Consider the following 25031-nt stretch of genomic DNA (forward strand, 5'->3'; position numbering starts at 1 on the left):
TATTTCATTGTTTTCACAAGCTAGCTATATTACCTTTACATTTATAAAGGAAACAGTTTACGACCTGGTTCTTAGTTTGGCACCACAAATAGTTGTGACATCTTTTTCTTCTAGTTTTGATGATGTGTTTCTACATCCACACTTTGCAAACCACTGTGAAGTGCACAGCAGAGGGTACTTCTCATTGTACCATCTATTAGGGCTTCTTCCTGTTTCACTCACGTATGAAGTGCAGAAAGAATGACCATTTAAATGCCTGTGTGCAAGCTCTGAGTGATCTAATCTTCTCCTCATTATGCCTACGAAGTGATACATATGGACTCATCATTCAGGGATGTTTCTTAAAACTTTGTAAGTAGTGTTTTTTTTTAATAGGTTATCAGTTTTGTTTGTGATGCTTAACCCCATATTTCTACTGCATCTACAGATTGGATGAGAATGATGAGTGATGTGCAGTTTTCACCACATTTATGTGTTTACAATGTTTGATAATCATATTCGTGATAAATTGTTTTTAAGATAGCTTACATGCAAGGAATCTCAATGCCTGTCCTACTGGAGACTGTCCCTGATTGTGATACACAAGAATTATGTCCAGTTTTCCATTTTTACAGTGGAATTTTTTACATTTAAATGGCTTTCGTTGAAAGATTAATGATAGATTTTCCAACAGAGGGAAAGTACCCATTGAAAAGATTTGCAGTCTGTTGTTTGAATTTGATGGTACTTCATTTATGGTTGTTGGTAAGATCACTAGGTGATTTGCCCTAAAGCTGTTAATAACTTTTCAAATAACTATTCCAATATTATTTGAGTTTCTGAAGAGTGTGGCTGCATAGTTCCTTCTAGATGCTAGTAGTTGATCTCTGTAAATAGTCTTGATAGTTCTTAAATTATACTGTTAGTTCTGTCATTGTTGCAACCTTAGCATTCCACATTGGAAAAGTCTTATTTTTTTCTCTTTTCACTTTGACGTATACACTTCTATTTTTTTGTCATCATTAACTAGCAATAAGCTTTTTGGCTTACTGTTGAGATTTTTCAGCATTGTTTTTGTGTGTGGTTCCGTTTGTCACTTCGTAATATAATGATTTTTCAGCTTCCATCAGTACCTAAGTAGCATGGTGGTTAGAAAAGGCAAGCTACAGAACTTACGCATCCAATGTGTAATAAAACTTATTTGTTATAATGTAGTCAATGAATAATTCACTGCTATTGATGTGTTTAATGGGGCTCAGTCCAGTGATCTAGTATTAGCTTTAGTTTTTTCGAGCTGTTGTCAGTAGACAGCATGTCAATCTTTATAATGAAAAATAATTTGTAATACCTTTTAACGAATCGAATTTTGGCTCAGAAAGGGGTGAAATACACAGGTGTAAAACTCTTTGGCAATCTACTCATAGAAATAAAATGTCTGACAGATAGCAGAGATGTTTTTACATGTAAAGTAAAGAGCTTTCTCCTTAACGGCTCCTTCTGTACCGTAGAGGAATTCCTAAGTAGAGGAAATCAAGTCATTTAAATAAATTCTGTAAATGGCCATGTAGCCATATAAACATTATTTTTTGTTTATATATAAAAACAAAGATGAGGTGACTTACCGAACAAAAGCGCTGGCAGGTCGATAGACACACAAACAAACACAAACATACACACAAAATTCAAGCTTTCGCAACAAACTGTTGCCTCATCAGGAAAGAGGGAAGGAGAGGGAAAGACGAAAGGAAGTGGGTTTTAAGGGAGAGGGTAAGGAGTCATTCCAATCCCGGGAGCGGAAAGACTTACCTTAGGGGGAAAAAAGGACAGGTATACACTCGCACACACGCACATATCCATCCACACATACAGACACAAGCAGGTGCTTATTCTTAAGACTTTGAAAGTTTTGTTGAAATAATTTGAATCAAAGTTGGGATTTCTGAATGCTGGTTGGACGTGACACATTCTCAGTGTGTACCATTTTGAGGAATGGAAATATGAGCTTAACTTTGCTAAATGATCTCTCTCAACTGGTGATGGAGGCAACGAATGTCTGCAAGAATTCTTCTGTTCTTGACAGTTTTATGGAACCACAGCTTTAAAATCATCCCACAGTCTTAAATTTCTGCATATAGTTGTTCACCATCTACATCACAGCTTAAATTAGACCAAAAGGCGCAATGAGAGATTTTCAGTCTAGGTGTGTCATTATTCATAATGTCACTCATCCCTTGCTGTTAATTTCCTAACAATGTAAGGGATTGCTGTGAAATGATCTCCGCCTCTGGCAGTTGCAAGACAGGCATTTTTGCTGAGATTTGGGAGGGTCATTTCACCCTGCAAGTTTTGCCTCAAAATCCTCTTAAGATTTGGCATTGCCAGGAGTACTCCAAAATGGCTGATACATGAAACCTATTTCGTATGTTAAAAAGAGGTTTCTAATTTTGGTCTATAGGACATAGTCCTTGCAATGTAGTATGTGGAGAAAGCCTTTGTTGTTCAGTTCAGTTTACTAAATTCACTTCTCCATATACAACAGTGTACACACACACACACACACACACACACACACACACACACACACCTCTCTCTCTCTCTCTCTCTCTGTGTGTGTGTGTGTGTGTGTGTGTGTGTGTGTGTGTACACTGTTGTATATGGAGAAGTGAATTTAGTAAACTGAACTGAACAACAAAGGCTTTCCCCACATACTACATTGCAAGGACTATGTCCTATAGACCAAAATTAGAAACCTCTTTTTAACATACGAAATAGGTTTCATGTATCAGCCATTTTGGAGTACTCCTGGCAATGCCAAATCTTATGAGGATTTTGAGGCAAAACTTGCAGGGTGAAATGACCCTCCCAAATCTCAGCAAAAATGCCTGTCTTGCAACTGCCAGAGGCTCTTCCCCCCCCCCCCCCCCCCCCCCTCCCCCTCCCCCTTGTTGTAGCCGCGACTGGAACGGTTGCGGGGTTGCCGAGTGCGAAAGTGCAGTGGGACCAAGCAGGAGCGGCCTGCGAACAAACAAATTGAACGGGGAATGATGGATATGAACGACGACAGATGACCGAGCCAGACCTAACGAACAACAACAAGCTAATAGCAACAGGGTCACAAGCGAAACCTCACGAATCCACAACGTCCATGGAAACAAAGTAATGTAAACGTGCTTTCTGTAGGCGAGATGTCAGTAGACTAACACGAATATCAGACTGCCTGCTGATCGAGATGCAGGCGCTTAAATACATGATAGAGTATGTTGCTATTGGCTGCTGGGACCATGTGCTCCACTGTGGCGCCCTCACATTAAAAGTGGGCCACCAGCACGCGTGTAGCCATGGCTTATGGCGCGATGGCTGGAGAGACCTCTAGTGGTAATCGAGGTTCTTGCCGTCTGGCGCAGATTTGAAACCCGTGGCACTCGGTACCAGATCCCTCCCCCTTGAAACTTGCACGAAAGGGCGGAAATGCCCTGGACGGTGCCGAGGCGGTTGGCAGATGGGAGAAGACCCAGGCTACCAGCTGCCGGTGGCAGGGAGGAAGGGATGTCTGAGGTGTCCATGACTACCAAACTAGAGGCCAGGGTGGAGGAGGGAGCCGCCAACCCACCTAGGGGCAGGGAGGGCCAGCGGCAGGCCTGCGGGGAGGCAGCAACCAGGGACAGTGGCAGCAACTCGAGGACCACGTCTGTACCCAAAGCAGGTAGTGGAGGAGGAGGAGGCAATGACGGTGGGCATCCCGCGGGGGCACGCAGGCGGAGCTAGTTATGATGGCAGCGTTCCAGCTAGCGACTACCATGGCAGACGTCCAACCTGCCTTGCTCCCGTACACGGGGCCCACACGGCCGTGCTGGGGGTGTAACGCTGAGAGGGACGGCATCAGCAAATGGAGCAGGGTCTGCAACTGTCGCCCATGGAGGAGCTCCGCCGAATTGCGGCCATCAATTGGCGTGATGTGATAGGTGCTCAAACACAGGGTGAGGGCCGATGTGGTTGGAGATGTGTCAACCGCCTTCATCAACTGTTGTTTAAATGTGCAGACAAGCCTCTCCACCGTGCCATGTGAGGAAGGGTCGAAAGGCGGGCTATGGATATGTTTGATACCGTTGGCCTGACAGAAGTTGTGGAAGGAGGATGCTGTGAATTGGGGACCATTATCAGAGACCATTGTCTGAGGCAGGCCCTCCATGGCGTGAACCTGGGCCAGGGCCATGAGTGTGGCCTCTGTGGTGGTGGACGCTATGCGGATGACATATGGGTATTTAGAGTAGGCATCAACGATAAGTAACCACATGGACCCCAAAAATGGGCCCACAAAATCGAGGTGGATGTGATCCCAGGGCCGGTGAGGTACAGGCCAGCATGCAAACAACTGAGTTGGGCTTGCCTGATAACACGCACATACAGTGCACCCGCAGACCAGACAATCAGTATCACCATCAATGCCAGGCCAATACACATGCCGGCGAGCTAAAACTTTCATGCAGGACATACTCCAGTGTAATAAATATTGATGCCACAAATCTGGAGGGATGATTACCCTATGGGCATCCGACTCTGTGGCCAACAGAAGGACATCATCGACCACAGAGAGCCTGTCGAACAGGTGGTGCCAGGGGCTGAAATTGGTCAGCATCCGACGAGTAATATAGGTGGTCCACTTGTGGACCATGTAGCGGAAAACCTGCCGCAAGATAGGATCGCGTCGGGTAACCGCAGCAATGTGAGCAGCCTTAAGAGGCAGACCATCCAGCACAACCTGGCGGGCGGAATCAGTGTGAAAGCAGAGGACCTTCTGTTTGTCAAATGCAGGATCGGGGTCTGCTGGGAGGCATGACAAAGTGTCCGCTTTAGCATGGTGGGTGGTGGGCTTATCCTGGATGGTGTAAGCATAATTTCGTAAAAATAATGCCCAGCACTGGAGATGTTGCGCCATCCGCTATGGAAGGTGAGAGTGGGGTCCGAAAAGCGTAACTAAAGGTTTATGGTCCGTCAGGAGGGTGAACTTTGTCCCAAAGAGATAAGTATGAAATTTTTGGATGGCAAACACGATCGCTAGGGCTTCCTTTTCAATCTGGGAGTAATTCCGTTGTGCTGGGGTCAACATCTTAGATGCATAATTGATGGCTGTTCAGAGCCGTCGGCATTCCAATGCATGATGACAGCCCCACTGCCGTATGCCGACGCATCAGCCGCCACAACCAAGGGGTGGTCTGGAGAGAAGGGAGTAAGGCAACGGGTGGATTTCAGCATCGCCTTTAAACAGAGAAAAGCCTGGACTCATGCAGGAGTCCTATCAAAAGGCACCCCTTTGTGACGCAAGTGATTGAGGGGCTGCACAACGGAGGCAGCCTGGGGTAAAAACTTTAAGTAATAACTGACCTTGTCCGAAAAGACCTGCAGTTCAGATAAGGGCCTCAATGGCCGCAACGTTACGACCCGAAGGGTGAATGCCAGCTCTGCTATGTCGTTGGCCTAAGCGTTCCATTTCCGGTTGAAAAAAAGCAACTTGTCCAGCTGACAGTGTAAACCTGCAGATTGCAGAGCGTGAAATAAGGCACTGACGTTTTGCAAATGTTCCTGGCGGGAACGCCCGGTGACCAAGATGTCATCCAGATAATTCACGCGGGCAGGGATAGGCTGCGTAAGCTGCTCGAGGAACTGCTGGAAAATGGCTGGTGCCGAAGAGACACCAAATGGAAGGCACTTGTACTTGTACAATCTGAAAGGCATATTGATAACCAAGATGCTCTGGGAATCGGCATCCAAGGGTAACTGGTGGTATGCCTCAGCCAGGTCGATCTTGGAAAAGTACTCTCCCCCAGCAAGCTTGGTGAGGAGGTCTTCCTGTCGGGAAATGGGGTAAATGTTTATGAGGGACTGAGCATTGACAGTAGTGCCGAAGGCCCCACACAGTCGATGGGACCCATTGGGTTTTCGTATGACCACCAATGGTGTCGCCCAGGCACTGTATGTCACAGGTTCCAGAATGCCAGCGGCCTGGAGCTGATCAAGTTCCTGCTTGACTTCCAGCCGTAAGGCCACCGGAAGGGGTCAAGCGCGGAAAAAGTGAGGCTGCACATCTGACCGAAGTGTGATGTGCCCCTGAAAATCAGAAGTACATCCAAGATCCATTGCAAACGATGACATAGAAGCGGAAAGCACAGATCGTCCAAGTCCTGAAAAGGAACATCCATGGAAAAGACATTAACTTCATCGGAAATTGAAAAGCCAAACAGCTGAAACGCATCCTGGCCAAAAATATTCGAAGCCAACGGATGGTCGATGACAAATAGGGTAAGGAACCAGGCAACACATTTGTACATCGCCTGGACGACGAACTGCCCACAAAGGGGAATAAAACCATCTTCGTAGACGACCAAACGCCGAGAGGGAGGTGACAACTCAGGAGAGCCCAGGCGGATATATGTCGCCATGTTAATCAGGGAGGTGGTGGCCCCAGTGTCAACCTGAAAACTACATCCTCATTGAAAAGGCAGAGCATGAGGAAAAGCTTCCATGCTGATGGGTCATCCTGTGGGACTACAGAGTGCAGAGCATGGACGGTACCTTGAGTCCCTGGAGGGGCAGGACTGAAGCGAGTCGAGTGACTGTGACAAACCGATCAGATGTGGCCCACCTTGTTACACAGCGTGCACGTTTTCTAGTGGTGGGGACAATCAGCTCGAGAATGTGCAGTAACGCACTGTGGGCAAGATGGAAGTGGGCCACACGATCAGCGACGAGGGGCGACCAGAGGCACCAATGCCATAGAGACATAGGACAAACAGGAGTCCCGACGGTGCTAGCCTCCATCGGCAGGGCCACATCGACATCGTGAGGGCGGAACCTGCCGAGACACATCTATTGCCGCCACTTGCACCCACACCATAAGACGCTCATTAGCTGCCTGCACAGTTTCAAAGGAGTGTGCAGTGCAGCTAATCTCTTCCAAGGAGGGGTTATAGAGTTTCAACACCTCAGTGCAGACCTCAGGATTGGGAGCCAGCTGAACCACCACATCCCAGATCAAGGAGTCCGCATAAGAAGCCTTACACTGCCAATTTGTGCACGTAAAATATCATCGACAGCTGAGACCTTGCAAGTCCGTGACCCAGGAACAATGTGATTGACCATGCTGTTTATGGTACTGGTGAAACTCCAGCCGAGAGGTGACCACATGGTAGCTTTGGGAATAATAGTTTATCAGCAAAAGGCATATCTCCTGGAAAGAGCCACAGGATCGGACAACAGTGCCAACTTGGGGAGAGGAAAGAACCTGTCTGGGGAAGCCCAAGACAAAAACAATGACCGCTGCAAGGAGTCATCTGTGACTTGAAAAGCTGTTAAATGTTGTTTCAGCCTATGTAAGTATGTTTCCCAGTCTTCTTTAGCGTCATTAAATGGTGGGAATGACGATGGACCAGGGAAGCATCGAACACCCGAGGACTCGGTAGCTGTTGTGGGAATGTGTCCCGGGCATCAACTTTGTCCTTTAGCAACTGCAGCGACTGTTGTGAGATGTCTAACTGGAGCTGCTGCTGCTGCTGCATGAGCTGCTACTGTTGATCCATAAGACAGACCAACTTCACCTCCATGCTAACAACTACCACCGTTTACCTCGTCGCCAAAATGTTGTAACCGTGACCGGAACGATTGTGGGGTTGCCAAAAAGGAAAGCGCGGCGGAACCAAACGGAAGTGGCCCATGAACAAACAAAACGAACAGGGAAGGGCGGACATGAATGACGACGGACGACCAAGCCAGACCTAACGAACAACACACATATAGCAATGGGGTCACAAGTGAAAACTCACAAATCCACAACATCCACGGAAACAAAGTAATGTAAACACGCTCTCTGTAGGCAAGTTGTCAATAGACTAACACGAATATCAGACTGCCTGCTAAGAAAGAGGCAGGCACTTACATACATGATAGAGTACATCGCTATTGGCGGCTGGGACCACATGCTCCACCGTGGCACCCTCACATTATACACGGGCTAGGAGTGTGCGCGCGGTCACGGTTTCTGGCACAACGGCTGGAGAGACCTCTAGTAGTAATCGAGGTCCATGCTGTCTGGCACGAATTCGAAACCCGCAGCGCTAGGTACCAGACCTCCTCCCCCCACCCTCTCCCCCCCCCCCCCCAGCCCTCTCCCACCCTCCCTCCCTCCCTCCCTCCCTCATGTCACTAATTTCTTTGTGCCACAGTAAGACACTGATGGACATTATAAGTCCTGTCTCCTAGTATTATATTTAGAAATGTTGCTATTATTTACAAATTTTCTTTGTAGGAGATAAAATGTAATATTACACTAATGTCAGTATGGCAGGAGAATGTTGTGTAAGTACCTCATATTGTTTGTATTACATGCTTCTATGCAGCAAACACCTACCACCTCAACTAAGAGTTGCACCAAAAAGCCATAAAAAATTAGTTAATGAAAGTAAGAAAACTATTCCAATCTCGTAAGTCCATTATTTTATGTGTACAAAAGCTACAGAGTTTAGGCATTTAAGATAGTCTACAATATGTGACTTTCATATCACGTTCTTTTGAGAATACAAATACCTAAAGAATAAAATGTAGGCCCTCTAACTAGATTTTGAGATATGAATAATTGACATTGCTGTACTGTTGGAAATAATTCATCCCTTAAAAGAGAGAATATTAAAGAAACTGGGGGCAAAAGATGAAAGTGAGCAGTATGAACACCAATTCAAATTTGCCATCACACCACTTCCCATCAAAACAATCCACAGTGCTTTTCAAATGGTGGCACTCGCGCTGGCTGTCAGTGGGTCATCACGTCACATCACTGTTTCTCAGGTAGAAAGTTTCCACGGTGTCATAGTCTGCTAACAATGGAAGTGAATTTATTTTCCCTGCATTCACTTATGTTATATTAGTGGATTTCCTGCTTCACTTTCTTCTTAATTCTTATTTTATTATTTTCCTTTTTGTTTTCATGACAAACTGCAAATGTTCCATGACAGCTTGGATGTTTTTCCATTGGGTGTTCTTCCATAAGCATTGTCAGATATTTGATGGCGAACAATTATTAGGTTTTACAATAACAGAACAGAGCTGAAGTCTGCACTACGTATAAAGAAAACATATGTTGATGAAGCATTTTTAGTAAATAACATTTTTGGGTGAAAAGATCAACGCTAATGAAGGAGAAAAATATAATTTATGACTTTATTAGTTATGCGAGGAAACAAAATTGTGGGTAAGGTAAAGAGGATGTGTTTGTTTCCATATAAATATTGTTTTCTGTGTTTATGTGTATATATTTTCGCTAGCAAATGGATGTTGATATCTTGAAATGTTGTTTCACTTCTCACTACTTTACCACACAAAATTGATCAAGAACCTATGTTATGAAGTTCGTTTCGTGCAGTAATAAAATTTATCATTGTTAGTCCCTCAATTCATTACTATATTCTGACTTTTTGTATCCCAGACAGTATCTCATAACCTCACTTTCACCATTTGATACTGGGTTTAAGTGAATTGACAGGACATGACATCCAGTGCGAATACAGCCTGACGTGACATGATGCTTAATTGATGTGTGTGGTGAATTGGCAGAAGATTAGAAGAAAAAGATATGGTAGAAACAATTACTGGACCACATAATCCAGTAATATTGAAAGAGTTATTTATTGTATTGTTTTTGAGTCTGTAGTATAATGAAAATGAAATAACTTGACGTAAGTCTATGGAGTCAGAAAAAAAAGTTAATGAGGAGTGACTGCTTAACTTGTAAAGAATATCAACTATGTGAAAACAAAAAACTGAGTTGAAATTCTGATGTTTGTAATTAATGTAAACACTTCATTTTCTTATCATTAAGGCATTTTCCAATAACTTGTCATAAAAGTTCTTAATTAACTGTCAATTATTTGTTTCTTTGCAGTCCAGAAACCAGACTTGTGGGGTGATATTGCTCATAAAGCACATGATAATTTGTGCTATTGGTCATTTTGTCCCTGTCCGGATAGATTTATACAGATCATAACTCATCCAAAAATTTTGTGCAAAAATATATGCCACAGTTGGAAAAAAATTATTATGTATGAAAGTGAGTTACCAAAGATACAACAAGTTGTGTTAGATAAAATGGTAATTATTTGGCACTTGTGTATAAATTTTATAATAATTGCATGTGTTTATAGATAAGAAATGTGAATATTTTGTGTGTTGATCATAAGAATGACTAAGATAAATGCATTGGATTTTCCCATTTCTGCCCTCATATGTGCCATATGGACTGTAAACCAGAATGGCTCCAAGGACACTATGCAGATTCTTTGTAACTGATCAGAACAGCAGTAGCAACAGTGTTTTATGACAAAAACTATACTGAATTTCTCAAAATATTTTAATAAATTATCGTGTTTAGTCCATACTGTTTGTTCCAGTCAGGGTGAACTCTTTTTTTTTTGTCTTGTAGTTAATATTTGACCTACAATGAAAATTGCAATTGAAAGTTCACAATACCACCTCACTACATATGTTTTCTCTCAAGTTATGAGGTTCTCCCTCAATATACATAAATTACAAATTCCGCGTAGCTAATTTGTGTAATGAAATCGTCAAATTAAGGATACATTGTCTGATACGGCCAGGAAATGTCATTTTGTCATATGGTGCTTTCATCTTTTGTCATTATTATTTTTTCTCCATTGCCAAACTATCTGTTTCTTCAATTCCTATTGTGAAACATTTACACTGTAAATCTTCATGGAAGATAAAACCATGTTATGGTCAAAGCTAAACAAACAGCTTTCATTAGCTGCCACTGAATGATGGTAAAAAGAAAATCTTGTGCCAAATTTGTTGTCAGTGAAAACAGATTTTAATAATCAGCTCAAATTAGAGTGGGAGTAGCAATGTGTAGTTTAATCCTTTACCTTGTTTTCTAAAATTTTAGTATTTACTTTCGTAAATTAAGCAAAGAATCATTTGGATAATTTTTTAAGTTACTTTTTTTCCATTTTTATGTAAAACACTTTATACAAGGCAGAGCTAATTCATTTACATATTTTGTTCTAGGGTCTGAGCAGAGATATTCTGGAGCATTTGTTTAAAATCATTGAAACAAATTGTTCTGAAGAAGGAATAAGTGCACTGGTTTTAGTGATCTGTGGTTGGCTGAAGAGCTCAGAAGATAACACTCTAGAATGTGCATATTGTGAGAGGCATTTAGCCCTGCGTCACTTTTTTAGCATTGCAGACAGCAGCAAAATTAATGACTCTGTACCTGTTCAAGATGATGTTCGCCCAGGGGATGAAGCAACGAAAATGGACATCTCTGAAACAAATGCAGGCAAGAGCTTGTCATCAGAAACTAATCGAGATAATTCAGTCGCTGACAGTGGATGTAAAATTGAGAGTGTTCATACGTTACACCCAATGAAACGAATCAGAAGGGGTCAGCCTGCAGTTCATACAAGAATCGCACGTCATCGGGCACGTGCTCTATCTTGTGTGACTAAACAGCAATTCCCCTCTTTTTGTAATATGCTTCATTTGCGGTATGGTGTTAAATTACCCAAACACAGAGGATCCCGTAAAAATAAAAAATACTTGGGGAGGAAATATTCAGGAAGTGACATAATTGTGGAAGATGAGATAACAACTAATGGAAATGAATCAACTTGTGAGAAACCTACTCAAGAATTATATTACATTGACAAAACTGATGAGGAAGACTCTGGTCCTCCGAATGGAAAAAATGGTATTAAAAGAAAATTTCCTGATGATGAAGACACTGAGAATATTGAAATATGTCAAATTGACAAACAGCAGAAAGTTGCTGCTGATGTTTCTAAAATTGAGGATAATAATTCTAATATGCATAAAGTGGATATCGATACAGTGTCTAATGTGAAATATAGTACTGAAGATTCTGTAAAACCAGAATCAGATTCAGAGATGATTACAAGAAATTTGACCTCAGAAAATGTTGAAATAAGTAGAAACATGACTGAAAGTAATCTGCCAGTCAGCGAACAGCTTGTAAGTCCCCATGAACTTGAGGGAAAAGAAGCCTCATCCTCTTCAAATTGCGTGCAGAATACCCTTCGCAATAAATCTGATGATGTGCCTCCAGCCGAGGAAGAATACAGAGGAGATAGCAATTTTGAGAAAAAACAGAATGAAATTGCAAAAATAGCTGCCATTTCTGCCTCTGAGGAAATTGGTCCAAATGTTGGTAAACGACAGCTCATTTGTGATGATGACCAACAAACAGAGGGACCAAACAAGAGATTGAATATTAGTTCAGAGAATAGTCCACTGAGGAAGAAAAACCTCAATCCTGTTGTTGAACATAGATTTTGGTGTATATGGAGGATCAAAACAGTTGACAGGCTTCTGGGATCTCCCAAGGAAGGCTGGAGACAAATCCTGGATCTCTTGAAGTTTGGTGTTTCACCACAAAATTCTGAAGCTGAAGAGGAAGCTGTAAGTCTTTTCCTGTTTTTATGTGTAATGTGTAGTTTATTTAAAAATACATTTTAATAGTCATGCACACTAAAACAGGCACTTAGGGTAGTACTAGTTAGCTGAGCGGTCAACATCTTGATCTCCAGCATACACGAGACAAAGGATGAAGTTGTAGTCCCATGCAGTTTATAGTTTATTGTTACTAGTGTGAGAGTTCCTGTTTTAATTTCTAAGCCACACATAAAATGAGGACTTGTGATACTGTCGTAGTGATCTCTATTGGAAGCTTACTTTCATTTTCATAATGATCCATAATAACGTGCACAGCGCTACAGTGCACAGTACACAGATATAGCTCGAAATACTCCACTCACTTGAGACAAGGAACTGTGTCACATTATTTCAGTATGTCATGTGGACATCTATGTCCATGTTTGATTTAATGAGTAGACCACTATTAGACATATAAAATATTGCAAAAGGTGGCATATATGATGCTATTAAATTGCTTTAACCCAATTAAGCTGTAACTTCTGTAAATGACAGTTTCAAAACACATTTTGTGCAAACATTTAATAATTGTATATGCAGTTCAGCATAATCCAAGTGCATGATTATTGTGTGTCAATTCCATTCTTCAGAGTCATTATTATTCAGTGCCATTAGCACATTGCTAATCAGAAAGAGAATGGTATTCCTTGAAAGATTTGCTGCATAAGAAGAGACAAACACATTTGCCCTTCAGATGTTATATCTAAGAGAAGATTTTTGCAAACTTTTACTTTTGCATGCTGTGTCACTGCCAAGTAACATAGCTTGGCCAAACTTAGGAGACCATACGAAGAACGAGTGTTACAGTATAGTGCAAAAGTTAGCTGAAATAAATGTGCAATGAAACAAACAGAAAATACACTTTTATTCAAAGACAGTAATTACACTTAAAGTCACCAAGATTTATGGTTTCCCAAGGAGATTACAAAAAGTGACACACAGTTCGTAATAGGGGTGTGATCACCATGGACAATAATGCAGATTGTACAACATGATGGCCACACGGTTGGTAAGGAGTTCTTGTTGTAAAGCATTCCATTCCTCCTCCAGCATAGTTGGCAACTACTGTATGATCATTGGTGTCTGTGGATCTGGCGCAGCATCCCACATGTATGTGCTTGATGGCATTTAAGTTGGGGGGGGGGGGGGGGGGGGTCCAGACAGTCCATTCAGCAAATGTCCTCTCATTCCAAGAGCTCTTTCACCTGTGCACCTTGATCTTGTCGCGCATTGTCATTCATAGTCAGATCCAAATGCACCCCTGAATAGATGTGCAAGGGGAAAGAGTACAATGTCACAATAACTTTTATTGGCAATTGTGCCATGTTCAAAGATTTAAAGGTCAGTTAACACATGCAAAATTTTGCCTCCCCACATCATCACACCTTTACCACCAAAATAACCATGTTTAACATCTGGACCACTAAAACGATTGAGTTCAACAATGTTCCTGGTTGCGTTATATGTTCCCACCTCTCGCTGTATGAGAGTACGTATGTAGTGCACCAAGGAACATCATCAGACGTAATTGGTTTGGTGATTTAGCTTTTATGGTGTGGACAGGGATAATGTTGCCTGGGCATATTGACCTCCAAATTTGTGATTATGGTACACTCATCAGACAACATTATTGTGACACTGTACTCTTTCCCCATGTGTGTCTTTCAGGGGAGCATTCAGCTCTGATTTCATTTTTATGAATGACTATATGTGACCACATCAGACTGTGCAGATGGAGGAGCTCTTGGAATAAGAGGACATTTGTTGATTGAATTGGCCTGACTGCCCCCCCCCCCCCCCAAACTTAAATCCGATTGAGCATGTATGAGCTGCGTTGAGGAGATGTACAGCAACAGATCAATGTGAACCAACCCAACAACCATCCTGCAGTTAGCAACCATGCTAATGGAGGTTCGGAACATTCTAAAACAATAATTCCTTACAAACCATGTGGTCAGCGTGGGAGCGCAGTGAAGCGAATGCATTATTGTCTATAGTCATCACACGCCTTATTAAGAACAGTATCTCACTTTTTGTAATTTCCATGGGATGTCATAAATCTCCATGACTTGATTGTAATTATTGTCTTTAAATAAAAGTGTCATTTCTGTTTCTCTCATTGCCTATTTCTTTCAGTGACCTTCTGCCCTATACTGTAGCACTTCTTTCTACGTATGGTCTCCCGAGTTTCACCGAGCTATGTAACGTGACAGTGACACATCATGTGAAAGTTACTTTCATCCTTAAATTTTGTTATCTTTGTATTTACTACCTTTGTTTGCACATCATTACTGACTTCCTTGTTCAATTTCTTAGAGCTGTGACAAATTATGAAATGAGTAATAGGGACTGTGGGGCTTTGTATTAATTTTATTCTTTGATGTATGGGATTTAGTATCTTACTTCGACTTTTTACTCCCAAAAAAAAATGAACAGCTCCTGTTTCAAACAACAGTGTACTTGAGTAATTCGTTAAGACTTCAAATTACTAACTTAATTATCCAGATCAAGAGCGATGGTGCCACACTAAAAGACTGAATTCGTATTCAGGAAGATGGTGGTTCAAATACACATTTGACCAGCCAGATTAAGGTGTTCCGTGATTTCCCTAAATTGCTTAAAACAAGTGCTGGAATGGTTCCTTTGAAAGGATGTTATCCCATATTCCCCCAATGTGAGGTTTTGTGTCTTTTTCAACTTTTCACTTTTAGAGTGATATTCAAAATAGCGTGTTCAGCTTGATTTGTAAAATTTTGACTTGAAGCATTAACACACTCAGAAAGTATTAGTAATTTTGAAGTTAAATAAGTTTTGGTTATGTGTGAGCTTACTACTGACATGTTCTTTACTTCCACAAACTCCGGTACGTCTCATTCCATTTACAAACCAGCTGAGTCTCCGTTCATTATTTCCCTTCAACAAGCAATACATTATACTCAGTTTTTGTTCCAAAGACCAAAAAATGAAATTATATAACTTAAACATAAAACATTTGAATATTACACTCACTTCCCTGATCATTTGTCAGGAGATTGTGAGAGTATGTGCATACATTACAGTAAACTGGAACTGCTAATATTTACATAATTAATACCCTGTCAGAATGAAACATAATTATCCACTTTTAATAAATTTATCATACACAAAATACCTCCTAATCTTGACTGTTGAACCAAGTGCTCTCAAAACTGAAATCTAACAGACATTTCTATTTAAGCTGGTCTAACAGTCCCTGTTAAGATATTCATTTCTGGAGTATCGAAAAGACTTTCAAACTATCAAAAAGTCTTTGAAACTCTGTTTCAACTGTGTTTTATCTGAAACCAAATATTTAATGGTTGCAGTCAATTTATTGAAAATGTGTGTTCCTGTATATTGAACCAAGGTAAGTGATTTTAGGACTGTATGTACGAGGGGTGGAACTTTAATTGTGGCAATTATTTATTTACAGCTAATGCAAAATAGATATGTGTTACAAAGTTTTACTGACCTTCAAAGTAGTCACCAGCATTGTGTATAACCCGTTGCCAGCGATCCGGAAGTTGTAGGATACTGTTAGCATAGCCACTTGTGTTGACAGTTCGAGCAGTGCGGTCTATCGCGGGACGAATTTGTAGCAGTTCTGAAGCGAATACTGTGGAGTGTTTCCTTCAGTTTAGAAATTGAGTTGAACTTATGAGGGCTTAAGTCAGGGGAGTACAGTTGGTGGTATAGCACTTAGCAGCCCCATCAGTCAAAGAAATCAGTAACAGCTTGCACTGTACGTGCTTGAGCATTGTCCTGCAAAATGATGGTCAGGTCCTGCAGAAAGTGTCATCACTTCTGTCTTTATGCTGTTCATTTTTGGAACACAACCTACGACCAGCTTAGAGACAGAAGTGATGACATTTTCTGCAGGACAATGCTCAAGCACGTACAGTGCAAGCTGTTACTGATTTCTTTGACTGATGGGGCTGCTAAGTGCTATACCACCTACTGCACTTCCCTGAATTAAGCCCTCATAAGTTCAACTCAATTTCTAAACTGAAGGAAACACTCCACAGTATTCGCTTCAGAACTGCTACAAATTCGTCCCGCGATAGACCGCACCGCTCGAACTGTCAACACAAGTGGCACTGCTAAGAGTATCCTAAAACTTCCGGATCGCTGGCAACGGGTTATACACAATGCTGGTGACTACTTTGAAGGTCAGTAAAACTTAGTAACACATATCTATTTTGCATTAGCTGTAAATAAATAATTGCCACAATTAAAGTTCCAACCCTAATACATAGTTCTTATTCCTAGTAATGATACTATGTATTGAGCTATTGATTGGAAATAGTGACATTAAGGAATAAATATACTGAGAAGCAGTTGCTAGAACATCCAGTTCCTTTAACAGGTTTCTATGTGATGTTCTTGAATTTACACTACAAATGAGTCTTATTACAGTTTTGCGATCTAAAAACTTTGGCTCAGTTTGATGAATTACCCCAGAATATAATCCCATATGACATAATAGGCTGGAAGCATGCAAGTTTTTTTATATTTTTATCTCCTACATCTGAAATCATTCTTTTATATATATTCTCTAATTTTTTGTGTGCAGAAGTGTTCTTGTGTGGTGGAATGTAGAGATTTCTGCCAAAAGTCTGCCATAATAAATACAAGTATGTGGTAAAGGGCCAAGAACTCACTAAGGATAAGGACATTTTAAGAAACACTGTGAGGTTCATAATTTTGCCTGTTAGGCGGAAACATCCCAGCCTTTTGATCATAATAATCCAGTGTTAAACACACTAGCAGAGAGATCACTACAAGAATCCTGGTTGTCCGTTAACTGTATCACTGTAATGTGAAAAGTAGAGCAATGTTTTGAGTGAATAGAATTAGCAATGTTATCCTGGTTACTAGTGCAAGTGCAGTTTCTTAGATATGGTTGATCAGTTTCAAAAGTTGACAGCTACCTTTACCTGTCTCTCGCACTGGCAGACTCAAGAATTGAAGTACAAGTTCAGTTTGGTGGATACTAAATGTTGCATCACCTTGTAGAAAATGGATTGTGCCCTTTTTTTGGTAGCCTAGTATTTTGCTATATGGACTACAGTGGGAAGTGATTTAAGCTTTTATTGCTATACATAAGGATACTTCATCACAATATTTAATGGAACTTGGTCTTAAATAGTGCCTTTCATGGTAGAGAATAGTCATCATAATATTTAATGGAACTTGGTCTTAAAGAGTGCCTTTCATGGTGGAGGATAGCTATCACATAGGCAAACTGAAATGGTTGTGAGACTGTTTTCCTTACCATTTGAATTCATTATGTACCGTAAATTCCATCAAGAAAAATAACCTTCAGGGATGGAGAATGAGTCAACTGTACATTAACAAAACACAAGGAAATGGTAAAAACATAACCTTTACCCTACATTTACAGTATACTATCACTGTGCTGCATACAGCTATTCACCACTGTGCCATATAATTTTTTTTTTCAAGTAAATTAGTAAGAAAACTGCCTCTTCTAAAAAAGAAAGACTTTTGCATGCATATTCAGTTGAGATTCGGTGTATATTATTGAATCCAGAAATCTCTGTGTGTCCTTAGAAATATCACTTTACATTCATTAACATGACTGTTCTGAAAGTAGAAAAACTGTTGACTACCCTGCTCATGTAACAATTGACGGGCATTATTTTTCAAATTTTGGAAGGTTATGATACATTTAGTTCTGTACAATTTGTGATAACTTAAAAATCAGGCTTTTTATCATCTCTGTGTGCTGCATTCCTCCATGGCTAAATAATGCTGCTGATACTGAATTAAGCCGTATTCTCAAGGCAATATCCAAGTAGAACAGCATGCTGCTGCAGTAAGGTGTCATATCTAATGTTGGATGAGTTTTGCAGTAACCTGCTTTTATGTCTTCTTCCATGAAGTCAAAATAACATCCACTGTTGTTCATATGGTCCAGATGAAGTGTGACATATTTCATTATCCCATGAAATAACTCCAAAAGCAGCTATGAGAGGGAGAGGGAATTGGCTTTTTTTCCTTTCTGTGTTTTTGTGCTTTTGAAATTGCATGAATAATTATTGCAGTGTTACTACAATCTGTGATATATATTTGATTAGTTACAGGTACTATATCACTTATTTGAGCTCTAGTTTTATCTGATAGTACTTAGATAAGTTCATGATGTGACAAATGGAATGTAAATTATACATTGTTAACAGTCGGTATGTTTCTTATAATGTCCTCAAATTGTGGAAAAGGAAAGGTCTCAGTATAATAATGGTACAACACAATAATGAAACTGATATTGAAACAATCACCATAGTTTCCACACAAATATTGTAGTTTATTTCATTTTCTAGCTACAACCCAGCAAAGGGTGGTGCTCAAAAGCTCATATGCTGAGAGTAAATCATCACTTGCAGAAATCAGAACTGCAAATACACTCCTGGAAATTGAAATAAGAACACCGTGAATTCATTGTCCCAGGAAGGGGAAACTTTATTGACACATTCCTGGGGTCAGATACATCACATGATCACACTGACAGAACCACAGGCACATAGACACAGGCAACAGAGCATGCACAATGTCGGCACTAGTACAGTGTATATCCACCTTTCGCAGCAATGCAGGCTGCTATTCTCCCATGGAGACGATCGTAGAGATGCTGGATGTAGTCCTGTGGAACGGCTTGCCATGCCATTTCCACCTGGCGCCTCAGTTGGGCCAGCGTTCGTGCTGGACGTGCAGACCGCGTGAGACGACGCTTCATCCAGTCCCAAACATGCTCAATAGGGGACAGATCCGGAGATCTTGCTGGCCAGGGTAGTTGACGTACACCTTCTAGAGCACGTTGGGTGGCACGGGATACATGCGGACGTGCATTGTGCTGTTGGAACAGCAAGTTCCCTTGCCGGTCTAGGAATGGTAGAACGATGGGTTCGATGATGGTTTGGATGTACCGTGCACTATTCAGTGTCCCCTCGACGATCACCAGTGGTGTACGGCCTCTGTAGGAGATCGCTCCCCACACCATGATGCCGGGTGTTGGCCCTGTGTGCCTCGGTCGTATGCAGTCCTGATTGTGGCGCTCACCTGCACGGCGCCAAACACGCGTACGACCATCATTGGCACCAAAGCAGAAGCGACTCTCATCGCTGAAGACGACACATCTCCATTCGTCCCTCCATTCACGCCTGTCGCGACACCACTGGAGGCGGGCTGCACGATGTTGGGGCGTGAGCGGAAGACGGCCTAACGGTGTGCGGGACCGTAGCCCAGCTTCATGGAGACGGTTGCGAATGGTCCTCGCCGATACCCCAGGAGCAACAGTGTCCCTAATTTGCTGGGAAGTGGCGGTGCGGTCCCCTACGGCACTGCGTAGGATCCTACGGTCTTGGCGTGCATCCGTGCGTCGCTGCGGTCCGGTCCCAGGTCGACGGGCACGTGCACCTTCCACCGACCACTGGCGACAACATCGATGTACTGTGGAGACCTCACGCCCCATGTGTTGAGCAATTCGGCGGTACGTCCACCCGGCCTCCCGCATGCCCACTATACGCCCTCGCTCAAAGTCCGTCAACTGCACATACGGTTCACGTCCACGCTGTCGCGGCATGCTACCAGTGTTAAAGACTGCGATGGAGCTCCGTATGCCACGGCAAACTGGCTGACATTGACGGCAGCGGTGCACAAATGCTGTGCAGCTAGCGCCATTTGACGGCCAACAGCGCAGTTCCTGGTGTGTCCGCTGTGCCGTGCGTGTGATCATTGCTTGTACAGCCCTCTCGCAGTGTCCGGAGCAAGTATGGTGGGTCTGACACACCGGTGTCAATGTGTTCTTTTTTCCATTTCCAGGAGTGTAGTTATTGCTCTCACTCTCTGCTTTCGTCAAAGGTTTATTCATTTATCTGTAGATTGCAGTAAAATTGCTGAAATATTTTTTAGCATACAAACTTTCAGCCTCAGCCATAAACTTTCAGTCTCAGCCTTAGTTACAAGTATTACCATTGTTCTGCTCATTTTTCTGTTGAATTGCTTTCACCTACATGGTGCTATCTCCTGGCAGGACCTATTATCCATTATTATTTGTGTCATATTTAGAACGTGTTCGACTGGTGTGATGGAAGGCCCTTTGGTATTCAGGTCAGAGCACAAATTCTTGGAAGAGTATTCTACAATCCACGAAATGGCACTCGTATCTCTTGTGCCTAAGTTAATATTTGTAAAACAACTATCCAATTTAAAATCCAAATTAGCTTACTAATTACTATGAAAGCTTGTTCCATATCATCTCAAAACTGATATGTTACAACAACTAAGTATGAAATCTTTTTTAGACAATGAACTACAAATGACATTACAGATACAGAAGAGTTCAACAGATTCACTGGCTTCAAATCCCCATCCTTAAGAAATTCAGGTGGTTCCTGCTCAGTATAGACACTTCATGACTATCGTATTTAAAGGTGTTAAGACAAAGTGTTACCTGGAACTTTTCTGAAATAGCTCCGAGGAAAACTTCAATCCATCTCAGAATGCGTAGTTAACACTTCCTTATGAGTATACCTGAACAGTAATTATTTATTTTAAAAAATGTGAAGACAAAAAGTAAGTGACCTCCCCACCATAGGAAATAGCACATCAGTATCTTGTAACACTGCCTCTAGCATTGATAATGATTGCAATTTGACAGAATGTGAGTCCACAAGTTTATTCAAGTATGCCATATCTACATGTATCCATTCATTGATGATTAGATTCTGCAGAGCTACTAAACTGCACTTTTATTGTAAACTGCACTTTTATTGTTGCTACATTTCACATGTGGTTCGAGAATGACCTAAATATTTTCTGTGGGAGTAGGTAATGTAATGGGCTACGTGTGGTGTTCATTTGCATGCAGTCTTGTTACAGCGACTGTTGCCATCTTGGAAGATGGGACTGTCAACAGTATAGTTATCATAAAGACGTGCAGGAAAGGCAAACACTTGGTCACCTTGAATGTTCAAGCAAACATCATTTTTCGTGTGTGAGGTAATCTGAATGAGTGGGGCCGAGTTGTCATATGAACACCGCTTCCACAAATTCCAGAATTGCCTCCAGCCTGAACTTCAACTGCAGGTTAAATGCCTCATTGTGCTGTCGGCACCCTCGACACCTTGAATCATTTGAAAAGAGGCAAAAGTGTGACTGTCAGCCTTACTACATGCCTCCAGTCAAATACTGTCCAGTATTTTTGTTGTTTGGTCCATTGTAGATGTGCAGCTATATATGCCACTGTGAAGGATGGCCTTTTGTAAGGCACCCAACTTCAAATCCATTGTGTGCAATTTTTTTCACAATGTTAGGTCAGAAATTGGTTTAGCTTGGCCTATACCCACTAACAGCAGCAATTCTGTGTTGTTTGAAAGTGATTGCCATTTGCAAGATGGGACACTTTCTTTGGCCTCTGTCAGTTAGGATCATTCTGCAACCACTGTGTTACATGGTTGCGAGTGGTATATCATTCCTTGTAGACAAGTTAGCCCAATTGGTCAAATTGGGCTGCTACGTTTACAATGTGGGCATGGGTATCTCCTACCACAAAAACACCTTCCTGCCATTTGTCACATTTCCATGTTGACCCATCTTGCTGTGTTAATACTGTACAACCAACTGGCACATGCACACCATTCATTGCCTATGTTATAATCCAGTGGTGAATGTTTACATGAAAACCTGGTAACCCAGTTCTAAACCATCTACAGGACACCGAAGTAACCAATGTGCTCTTGTATTTGGGATAAGGGGTGACAGCAATATGTTCCCTGGTTAGGTTGTTATTTCTATTAAAAATGAAATAGAAAAAGAAAAACACATGACACACAGGTGGCAAAGGAAACTATTTCTCTTATTCATCCATCGTTCCCTGTATTATCGCGTCCTCAATGTTTCATTTGTATAAGGCACATTCAGAAAATAAGTGTGCTAGATTTTTATATTTTTTAGAAAAAGTGTATTTGAAAGACAATTACAGGATATCATTGATACAGTTGTTGACTATTTTTCCTCACAATCGCCATCCCATTCAGCGCATGTGGTGGGCTGTGGCATAAGGTTCTTTATGCCCTTCTTGAAGAACTCTTCCACCAGCTTCTAACCCCATTTCAGAACCTCTTTCTGCACCTGCTCTTTGGTTGAAAATTTAATTCCTCTTTTGTGTGCCTTAAGGGAGGTGAAAAGATCTGAAAGTGCCAAGTCAGGGAAATGTGGGCAGTGGATCAAAACATCCCAACCAAATGAGTCCTAGATCACCTTAGTGGCCAAGGCTGTGTTAAGATGGGAGTTGTTGTGTAACAAGGACACTCCTCTTATCAGCATTTCACTCCTTTTGAATTTTTAGGGTGTCTCAATATCATTGTGCTCAGATGGTCTCCCATAGAGGCAGAAATTCGACCAAAATTATGCCTTTTCGATTACATAACACTGAGGCCATGACTTTTTTGTGCAAAATTGTGGTTTTTGAATTTTTCCGTGTGAAGAATTGGTGTGATGCAACAGTGACAGCTGTCTTTTTGTCTCAGGCATGTAATTAGCCACCCACGTTTCATCTCCAGTCACAATAGAGCTCAGAAAATCCTCTTCTTCCAACAAGTCGCTCAAGAAACTTGTGGGCACTATTGACCCGATTTTTCTTGTGCTGCTCTACCAGCTGTTTTGGGATCCAAACTGTGCACAGTTTCCTGCATGCCAGTGTTTCTATGTGAGTCTCATGTAAGAGAGTTCTGAAGAGTTGTGGAAACATGTGGAAATTTCGTCCACTTTCAATCAGTGGTCTTCATGAACAGTTTCGGTTCTTGCACCATCAGTTAAAGTGGAAAGTCTTCCACTCCTCTGTTCATCATGATCATTTGTTTGGTCTTATCAAAACTCCCTACACCATTTAAACACGCTCATTCTGTTTATAACACCTTCATCGTAGACATTTTTTGAATCATGAAAAAATTTCAATAGGAGTTATTCCTTCGATGAGTAGGAAGTGGATCACAGCACATGGCTCGCATGTCAGGGGATCTCCCTCTACTGTTCAGCATTGCCAACCCTCAAAAAACCATAGCCTGTTCTAGTCACAGTACACTTACCTTCTGAACAGGCCTCGTATTTGTCATTATTTACAAACCCATATGTGTTTTAGTTCATACTGATGTAATCCATTTCCTTCATATGTCACTCTGAACATTTCATGAGTGTTATGTATTATTCGCTTTCTTGCGTATTCCTCAACGTAATTTGTTTCCTTGTTGCTGTCCATCTTCATGCTCCACTAAGCAAGGTTATTAAGAGGTTAAGACACTGAATTTACATTTATAAGGAATTCCGGGGGGGGGGGGGGGGTGTTACCAAATTCATTTATCTTTATTGTTTCCATATGATTTAAGGCGCAAATGCTAAGTTCATTCTTTGAAAAAGACTGCAGCCAATTTCTTGCCTCAATATGAGCTGGCACTATATCTAATATCGCTACTTGCAAGATGTTAAACAACATTCTTCCTACTGCTCCACACATACATTCTGCCAATTCACCTACTGGTCGAAAATTCTCTCTATAGCTTACTTATTTCCTGCCTGTTTGTGTTACATACACCAGTGTATAAAAATGACAGCAACATTGCAGGTATTGAAAAAGTGTGACAGGAGTTCTTAATTTATGCATTTCAACCAACCGCCATAAAATACTATCACCTGTGTGGTACTTTTGTTTACCTGCACAAAATAAGGCATGTTCTTGTGCTGTCATTGAATAATTGTTTTAAGTAGATCCAATCTGGCAGTGTACAGTAAACTTGTTTATTTTGAAAAACATATATATTTTTATTTTCAGATGTTCTGAAACAAGAAAAAAATTTAATTCTTTATATGACTTTATTTTTAAATTTTTCAATTTGTGTATTTTCAGGGTGACATGTTTGAAGAAGTGAAGAAAATACACTACATGATGAGTGGTTGGTAGGAGTACACAAAATGCAAACCTTGGATAGTTACGAAAACCATTCCAACAATCATTGTGAATGGGTCATATGGATGAATGTTTTGTATATGTGAAAATACAACTGAAAAGCAATAGACAGTACTCTATAAGTGATTAGATGTGACTTTTCCTACCAGATTATCCTGATGTTGCCATCTGGAAACAAACTGTTGGGCACAGTAATAGATCTCAAATTGCTGACCAGTGCTGTCAGCTACATAATTGATTTTTCTGGTAGTTTATGTAAAAATGTGTTGTATGTCATTTATGTAGTAATATATCATTTTTATGTCATAAATCATTAAAAATGCTTATTATAGTAGTTCTGAATTATCACTCATCTCCTTTGTTGTTTCACTGCAAACATATGAGACTAACATGTGGAGGCCTGTCTTCACAAACTAATTTTCAACATTCCTGCCAGATGATCGACTAACTTGAGAGAAGCTCCATCACATTTTGTACAAATATTAATTTCAAGAGTAGATGTGTTAGCAGACTTCCCATATAGTTAAATTGATAAGCT

At 41.2% G+C, this 25031-nt stretch overlaps 1 protein-coding gene across 2 annotated transcripts in view; it reads left to right on the plus strand.

The window, feature by feature from the left end:
* LOC124784917 overlaps positions 1-24827 on the plus strand; it is a 57477-nt gene extending 32650 nt beyond the window's left edge. For both annotated transcript variants that reach the window (XM_047254139.1, XM_047254138.1), the window contains exons 4-6: positions 9908-10113; positions 11047-12459; positions 24434-24827. In XM_047254139.1, the coding sequence (XP_047110095.1) occupies positions 9908-10113; positions 11047-12459; positions 24434-24487 (1673 nt within the window). In that variant the 3' untranslated portion in view covers positions 24488-24827. The remainder of the gene's footprint in view (positions 1-9907; positions 10114-11046; positions 12460-24433) is intronic.
* The last annotated feature ends 204 nt before the right edge of the window (positions 24828-25031 follow it).

Source organism: Schistocerca piceifrons, chromosome 1 (assembly GCF_021461385.2).
Source record: "Schistocerca piceifrons isolate TAMUIC-IGC-003096 chromosome 1, iqSchPice1.1, whole genome shotgun sequence".
NCBI lineage: Eukaryota > Metazoa > Arthropoda > Insecta > Orthoptera > Acrididae > Schistocerca > Schistocerca piceifrons.